Below are 8,783 nucleotides of genomic sequence, written 5' to 3'. Positions count from 1 at the left end.
ACTATTACCTACATTATAAGATAGGACTAAGCCTGCTTTCTATCGGGTTTTGCCCTTTTCAGGCAAAAAATATGGCAAGATGACAATAAAAGTGCTGATTTGATGTGTGAAATGTATTATATGTTTCAAACGAATTAATAACTGAATGTCAACAAAAGTAAATTATTATAAGACAATATACACCGAAATACTTACAAAAGGACTGACAATTTTATTACATGTTGCCAGGGATATATTCAGCATAGAGAAAAAAAGATGGGCATGCAAAAGAGAGAGAGAGAGAGAGAGAGAGAGAGAGAGAGAGAGATCTTTGCTTCTGCAAACTGAACGTATCAAAATAAAGGGGCAGAGATTTGAGTAATACTGATGTAAATATACAAATACAAATTTAGCATGTATATTATATAATTGAAATGGACATAAATACATCCTACTGAAATGGGGAAGACTATGTTCAGTTTCATTAACTTCTGATGGACAAGTATTTTATCTTTTTACTTCTGGTATTCAGAGCTGTCTTTTGTGTTTTATAATAGCTGTTGAAATAGGAGGCTGCTCTCTAAAGTGAGAGACAAGCACCTTAGATATTCATTTAATGAACTAGTTTGATGCTTCTCCACTTCAAAACACTCAAAGTAGTTTACAATATACCAAAAATAAAACTAACTACAAACCAACAGAAAAAGATAAATTATCTCTTGTGCTCTGTAGGATCTGCCCATGGCCCTTCCCCACCTCCCATCCTGCATTTCTTGCCTGGGATTCCTGCCTTTTCCTGCTTAATGATCCATGTGGTCTTGAGGCTATAATGACAACCAAGTCTGGCAAAATTGCTGTCTCTAAGCAATGTAATCACATGCTTTACAACTGCATCACTGAGTGATGGAAGTTTGAGTCCCAATTGCCACCATAATCACAAGACCACCTATATTCAGCTAGAAGATAAGAATTAATAACACTCTTTTACATTCCTTCGAAAGAATAGGTTGAAACTTGCAATTAACTTGTAAATGAGGCTTGGTGGTGGTGGGAGGCATGATTTCCCTACTTTATTCCTCTCCAGATGACACTGGATCTTTTAATGTACAGCAGTTTTACAATTCATCTAGATGACTTTGAAGGTGTATATTTTGGCATATTTCTGCTTTAAAGACATTACAATTCATTCTCAGATTTTTGTCAATAGTGGCTTTAACATCAGCAGGAATACTCCTTGAGGCCTCCCCTGAACATTCAAGTAACCACAAATACCATCACAAGTATTTTGCATGTCTCATGTACATTTATTAAGTATTATTCTAAAATATGAACATGCTATGTAGAAATCAGCCCCCATCTTGACTGATTATCTTTTGCTTTTTGTTTTCAGAGAGCAGAAATATTTTTCTATTAAATTCAGGGTGGCAACCTCTTTGTAAATGAACACATTTATCATATTTTACAAATTACCCCGGACAAAACTACATTTCAGCAGAGGAAACAAAACAGAAAAATTCATAGCATTGTAGCAGACGGTCAAATATTTTTCTTCACATTGCAATTTTTAACCCCATGTTTTCTGCTAACAATATATCATTGCAGATATGAATTTCATTCACTGTAACAAAACATAGGACTATCAATAATATATTGATACTTCTAAAACACTGTCTGCATGTTTTTAATGATTTTTCCACCTGAACACCTTTTATCTGAAGTGAGGTAAACAGAGAAACTGAGATGGGCACATGAAACATATACCAGTAGAAGCCTTTTTTATCAATGCAAGTGATAAAATACTGAATAGGATTATGTTGTATAGACAGTAGAATGCAATTCTCTAAGCAATATAATGACACAAAGGAATATATTGTTACTCTCCTGATTGCCTATCATTTGTCCAACTTAATTCTTATTTTAAGGTGCTTCCAGATGTTGGCTCCCACTATTCACACTTGATGGCATTATGGCATGAAAGGTAATGGATGAGAGGATAACTGTGTAAAAGACTCATCTGGAAGTATCTCAAAACGCAATGAGATTGAATAACTGATGCATTAAGAATCCACCATCATTTGCATTGTTGCAAATGCAGTTTTCTAGCTAGAGAAATCCCTACCTTAGATGAAGACTGGAGCAAGGTCAAATGAAGAATCTCAATCATGTTGCACAGTATGAAAATAGAGACTTAATACTCCATATCTCTACTACATCACACTCACCTTTCCTCATTTCCAAATAATTTTATCACATATGTGATCTACATAAGGGCATTTCCGCTGATACAACACACTTAGAGATTTCATCCACAACAATGGTGTTCATGAGGAGCAGGGCTTTTTTGTCATAGAACGCCCAGAACAGAGTTCCAGCACCTTTTTTGGATGGAACCTTGTAGGGTAGGCAAGGTGGGTTGTATGACATGTGTGAGTTCCGGCACTTTTTTTTTTTTAAGAAAAAAAGCACTGAGGAGATTCAATAATGTCCTCCATCAGAAGTGTGTATGTCTATTGTTGAAAGAAAAATCTTCATCAGGGTCCAGTTCAAGCTGGGAATAAACAAAATGGAGACTGCTTTAGAAAGAAGGTTGGAGTTTATTGAAGAGGAGAGCCAGACAGAAAGATGGCTCTGGGAAAGCTGACCACATGTAATAGGGAGTGGTGGGTTTTTATACCTTCTTGAGCTTTTGTTTGGAGAAGTTCCTGTGGCATGAACTTTGATCTGAGTATGCCTTTCTAGTATTCTGATGGTGGTGGGTTAATCCTATTATGTTCCAAAAGTCATATCCTGTTTCCTTGGGGCTGTGGTTGATGATTGTTGGATTTTTGGTGTGAGGGATTGTTGATTCTAGGGATCTTTGTCTTTCTAATCCAAGCTTCCTGGCTCCAATCTTTCTGACAAGATTATCACATCTGCATTTCTGCAGACCTGGTTTCTGTTTGGGGCAGAGACTTGGGGGGAGGGGGGTTGTGTGTGGTTTCTGCCTTTAAGATCCTTTGGGGAAATATAATATTCTGCCTTTTTAATATTCCCCAAAATATTTATTTCTCTGGATTCTTCCCACACTATGTTCAGACAGCAAAACTGAGGCCAGTTGCACATTTTTTTCTAAAATGCCCTGTTTATTACCCTCAGAAGCTGGAGTTAAATCGTAGTGTGTGTTGCTTTTATGTCCAACAGATGGCGCTGTTTTTCAAAAAAGCATGTTTTTACCTGTCACAGGTGTGACATCTATATAATAGTAGGTATATAAAAACACATGTGTATTCGAATGCAACGTTGTGTTAAAATTTCAAAGCAATCGGTGAAGAACTTTCGGAGATTTAAGATTTTGAACAAACGAACATTTACATTTTTATTTATATATATATAATATATAATATAATATAGATAGATAGATAGATAGATAGATAGATAGATAGATAGATAGATGGATGGATGGATGGATGGATGGATGGATGGATGGATATAGATATACATCGTCCATCTCACCAATAAAGCAATTCTGGATGGCTTTCAGAGAAGTTCTTGCTTTGAAAGGCCTTCATGCTGATCATTTTTTAAATAACTTTTCCCCCTCTGTATTCTGACTGCCCATTTTTTATTAACTAACTAAAGAATTCACCATCTGCCACTAGAATTTCTCTCTCCTAGATTAATTTATCTTAGTCCCAAACTAAACAGCCGGGCGGGAGGGGGAGGAGGAAGACAGGATACTGTCCGTTTTACTTTTCATATATATAAAATACCCACACACTAACGGACTGTAGTAACTGTACTCTGCGCCGTGTGATCTGTTGATATTAAAGATGAAGAATGATTTACTGCCACAAATTTAGGCTGTTTCAGCACAGCGTGGTTACTTTACTGCCCCCTCCCTTGTTCGCCGTGATGTCACAGAAAATAAATTGACTCGGTACAGTATATCTAAAAGATGCAGGAAACAACGGATGAATCGAAGTTCCTCTTCCCAACAGCCTACTCTTCCCCGCTATAGCGCCACAGCACCGGTGAGTGTGCTTTTTTCCCGGAACCAAAATGTCGCAGCGCTTGTTTCCTGGGTACGTTCCTTGAGTTCTTCCCACCGGAAGCGTTACTGCCCGGGTGGATTAGACCCGCGCCCTTCGCAATACAGCAGAGGAGAGGCGATAACTCTCTCCGTCACTTTGTCGGAGCGATACGGGGACACCCCCCACCACCACATCCCCATCTCTCCTGGTGTTTCTACAAGGGTGGCTCGTCTTCGGGGTGAAAGGAATGTGGAGGCTGGTTAGGCGCCCTTTAAGCGCCCTCGCGGGGACGACCACGCATTCAGGTTAGACACACACACACACACACACACTTTTTTAGGGATATGGAGTTAAATGGTTGAGCTCACACTCACACACACACACACACACTTTTTTAGGGATATGGAGTTAAATGGTTGAGCTCACACTCACACACACACACACACACGTTTTTAGGGATATGGAGTTAAAATGGTTGAGCTCTTGTTCCATGCCTGCCTCTTTTGTATGTAGCGTGGCTTGAAAGAACTATGCGACAACTGCATAGCAAAGGTAGTCATTTCGTATCTGTAATAGTTGTGAAAGGAGAAAAACGTTAACCAGTATAAATTGTCCTTATCCACTGCAAGTTTTATTTATAATAAAGAGTAGTTCATAATGAAGTTTAGAAGGCTGAGGTCTTACGGTCTGGCGCGTTGTCTTTAATTCTGTCCTCAGTTGCCAGCTTGGGGAGATGGGTTGGCAATGGTCTTGAGCAGGGGTAGGCAACCTCGGCTGTTTTATGACTCATGGACTTCAACTCCCAGAATTCCTGAGTCAGCTATGCTGACTCAGGAATTCTGGGAGTTGAAGTCCATGAGTCATAAAAGAGCCGAGGTTGCCTACCCCTGGTCTTGAGAAACAGCAGTTTATTCTATTAATTGTTGAACCTTTTTGTGTTTGATTCCTTATGGTTTTCTTTTAAAGTGATATCGTAACTGGTTTTTGCCCATTATTTGTATGGTAGGTGCTTCTGAGTGTAATTCTTTGTAGTCTCAAATAAGCTGCTGTGGCTTGCAGAAGTGTTAGGACTATAATTCCCATCATACCCAGTCAGCATACATGATAGGCTACACAACCTAATATCTTCAGAGGAAAACTAATTGAAACCAATTCCTATTATGAGAGAAATGTTTCCAGGATATGCTACAGGTTTGTTAAGATGGAAGAGTTAGTTGGAAGTTAGTATGGGCCAATTACTTTTTGGCAATAACTTTTTTGTACTTTTTTTTTTTTTTTTAGGTTTTGGTGGAATCAAAATTCTCACTGCTGGTTACAGGAAATATGATCCGCTTCCGGATTATACAGGTGTGCTAAGGGATAGAGGAAAATGTTACTGAAATGGTGTTACTTTTATTGTTTTTAAATGTATGTGTATAGTAATACACTGAAAGTGAGAAATATACCATTCTTTTGGTTTGGTACTAACACATTCCCCCCATACATTTTTTATCTTTAACATTCCAAACTCTTGTTGCTGACATTTGTCAAGCAAATCACAGAATACCATAAAGATAAAAATAATTTCCTATGAATGCTATTTGTTTAATGTGTTTGTAGATAATTTCTCATTTTAAGAACAAATCTTGAAACAGTACAGTCAATTAAAATATAAAATATAGATAATAAAAAATTTTATAGTTGAAAACTGAGGGAAAGAAGGAAGAAGTGAAGCCAATATACAGACACTCACAAACACATACATAAATATGAATAAAAGGCATGAGTGAAAAAATAGGTCCAGCAGGCCTCTAAAAGTATAATATAGAGCAGGGGTGTCAAATTGCCAGCCCGTGGGCCGGACACATCATCCAGAAGCTGCGCCCACCCCATTGCCAGCAGTGGCAAAACCGTCCCGATACGTTGCACGACGTTGCAAGTTTTACATGTCTGATATAGAGCCTCATGAATTTTCCAGACTGATAAACACATACATATTTGAATACCTTTACTTTGTTATTTTCTTCTGATGGAACTGGGGCATATGTTTCTAAAATATTTCCAGTGTATGCCCTTGAGGTGTCATGCAATTAATGTATATGGTCATCTTTATATACATTTTATAATACTTCACAAATCAATTCTGTGACATCTGTTAAAAGGTTCTTTGTATCAGACCTGAAATCAAACTAATTATAATGTGCTAGCTATGCCATTGATAGTTATTTAGCTATGGCTGGATTAGAACCTGCTCCTAGATCATAACTTTATTCCACAGAGCCTCTTGTATTATTTCAAATGTAGATTTCAGCCTGTTTTTTTAAATCTCAGAGATAGCTTGCTCAGTTTATCTCAATAAAAGCCGTGGACAGTAGACAACCCACCCTATCTTCTGCTGCTTTTGAATTTAGCTTTAAAACATGATAGGCTCTTTCCTTGGCCACAACTTAGATTTAACTGAAGGGAATAAAAATACATGTGATATCTTTAAATATCTCTGAGGAGTGTCACTGAAATGTATGGGAAATCTACTTCTAATTTAAGGCCAACTTAGACTACTGTAGTTCCAAAGCTGAAATAGGCACACATTTTTTGCAATCACTTCTAGTACTCCCTCTTTTGGTCAATACCATGCATTTGCCTGCTGTATGTGGATTTTATTTATCGCTTTGGATTAAGTTGCTGGCATATACTTCCTTCTTTATGTTTCTTCAAAGTTGGTTCTTACATAAAACTTAAAAGGACAGAATTTCTATCAACCTATCAGTTATTTTTATCAGAATTTTAACCAGATGCTCTTAAATAAGATGCCTTGGTCTCTTGACTTAGTAATTTCTAAATAATGTTTTTTTAAAAAGATAGTGATAGTGCTCTTATATGGTTGTGGTAAGTAGGCAGTTAGGAGGCACAAGGATAATTCATGAGCTGAAATTCAGAAATATGAGCAAATTTGTTGAGTAGTCCAACTAAAAAGCAGTTCTGAGAAAACCTGAGTCTACAATTCCATTCTTTTAGGAATAATCATTCCTGAGAAACCCAAATTGAAAATGGTTGAGAGAGGACCAAACTTGATCAGGGTTAGGCGAGAACCCAGGAATTTACGTGACATCCGAGGTCCTTCTACAGAAGCCACTGAATTTACTGAAGGAAAATTTGGTATTGTGGTAAGTAAGAATCTTCTTGGTGCAGTTTCATTGTTGTATAAAACAAAAGTATAAGACAATGGCAATTGGAAGTGAAAAAGGAGATCCCCTCTTGCAATTTCAAAAAAGTTATTTAATCATGGTTCTTCTTACTTGAATTATAAAAAAAAATCCCCCTCAACTTTCCTTGGCCTGCAGGCAATGGATGGTGGCTATCTCCGCTGGATTCACTTTGAAGTGATGCGTCTGAGTATTAATCGCCACATGAATCCCAAAACAATGTTCGCTGTGTGGAGAGTCCCTGCTCCTTACAAACCCATTACTCGCAAAGGACTAGGACATCGTATGGGCGGTGGCAAAGGTGCAATTGATCACTATGTGACAGCAGTGAAATCAGGTCGCCTCATAGTGGAAATTGGTGGGCACTGTGAGTATGCTGAGGTGAAACACTTCCTAACTCAAGTGTCCAAGAAATTGCCTTTCAAAGCCCATGCAGTCAGCAAGGAAACCCTTCAAGAGATGCGGGACAGAGAAGAGGAGAGGCGGCGTAACAACCAGAATCCATGGACATTTGAGCGCATTATTACTTCCAATATGCTGGGAATACGGAAATATCTGAGCCCCTATGACTTAATGTACAAGGGTCGCTACCGGGGAAAGTTCTACCTGCCCGACAGGGTGTGAGTGGAGACTTTAGGAACCTGATCTGCTGTAGCAATTCTTTGAAAACTTTGTCTTTCTCAGCAAAGATATTTGTGGGTGAAGAAACAAGTGGCTATATATCTGGAAGTCCAGTAAGTATGGAGGGTGATGGAGTGGTGATGATGATGTAGAGCTTGGGATAAATAAACTCATCATGGAAGCTTGTTACAGTGTTTGATATTTAGACCTTCATCTGACAAATTCTGTACATCTTTGATTTGCGAAATGAGTTGGGACAAAATTCTCAAAATCCAATTTAAATATTCAGATGCCTAATGAGTTTGGTAAAGATATTATCCTCTCATAAGCTGGAGGCATTTTTCCTATGAGCCACACAGCTCGATATGCTGGGAATTGTAGAACATTTTATGGGAATTATTTCCTATTCACAAAATGGCTGCAATCTTTCTCAAAATAGATTTACCAGACAGTAAACCAGTGAAATATTTACTACCCTTCCAGCATACTCTTTTCTTTGGGTGAGTGTGCATTTCCAAGCAAAGCACTGATTATGGCTGCTCATCATTTGTAATGGTGTTTGGAAATGACTTGGGAGACAGGCAGAAGGCCTGCGGCCTAGGCAAGAGTCTTCCTCCTGTTTCCTAAGGACATTCCCACATAGCATCACAGCCTTGTGATTTACTACAGTAAAAAATGTCTCTTGGATCAATGTAGTAAAAATGAAGCTGCCATTTGCTGCTTCTACTCTTATGTGTTAATTAAAAGACTAACGAATACTACTAGATGGTATAGGCAGCCTTTAATAAAAACTAGACAATCCATAATCTGTTGGGTCATTGTTTCAGAAATATTTCCTTACCTAGGCAAATAGAATGACCAAAGGCAGGCAAAGAAAATCAGTGGTGGCAGGAGCGATTTCCAACTTCCTGTCCACTTCGTTTCTTATGGGACATTAGCAGGAAGCTTGGGAAATCTCCCTCCCTCCTTGTTCCTTCTTCCCCTCCCTGCC

General features: G+C 38.3%; 1 protein-coding gene across 1 annotated transcript; it reads left to right on the top strand.

The window, feature by feature from the left end:
- The first annotated feature begins 4,080 nt into the window (after positions 1-4,080).
- On the top strand, positions 4,081-7,977 carry MRPL16 (mitochondrial ribosomal protein L16). The gene is made up of 4 exons (XM_015819719.1): positions 4,081-4,294; positions 5,271-5,336; positions 6,984-7,132; positions 7,310-7,977. The coding sequence occupies exons 1-4, from the start codon at positions 4,237-4,239 to the stop codon at positions 7,793-7,795; spliced, it is 759 nt and encodes a 252-aa protein (XP_015675205.1). The 5' UTR covers positions 4,081-4,236; the 3' UTR covers positions 7,796-7,977.
- Positions 7,978-8,783: the final 806 nt, after the last annotated feature.

The sequence above is a fragment of the Protobothrops mucrosquamatus genome, unplaced genomic scaffold, assembly GCF_001527695.2.
Source record: "Protobothrops mucrosquamatus isolate PMUCROS unplaced genomic scaffold, P.Mucros_1.0 scaffold970, whole genome shotgun sequence".
Lineage (NCBI taxonomy): Eukaryota > Metazoa > Chordata > Lepidosauria > Squamata > Viperidae > Protobothrops > Protobothrops mucrosquamatus.
Note: the sequence above shows the minus strand (reverse complement) of the source record. Positions and strands in the feature narration are given on the sequence as shown.

What these genes read in the sequence shown, in the direction of transcription:
- MRPL16 (XM_015819719.1), top strand. Translation starts at nt 4,237, where the DNA reads ATGTGGAGGCTGGTTAGGCGCCCTTTAAGCGCCCTCGCGGGGACGACC. An exon ending in GGGGACGACCACGCATTCAG is followed by an intron (nt 4,295 to 5,270) that starts GTTAGACACACA and finishes TTTTTTTTTTAG; the next exon opens with GTTTTGGTGGAATCAAAATT. An exon ending in TCCGCTTCCGGATTATACAG is followed by an intron (nt 5,337 to 6,983) that starts GTGTGCTAAGGG and finishes CCATTCTTTTAG; the next exon opens with GAATAATCATTCCTGAGAAA.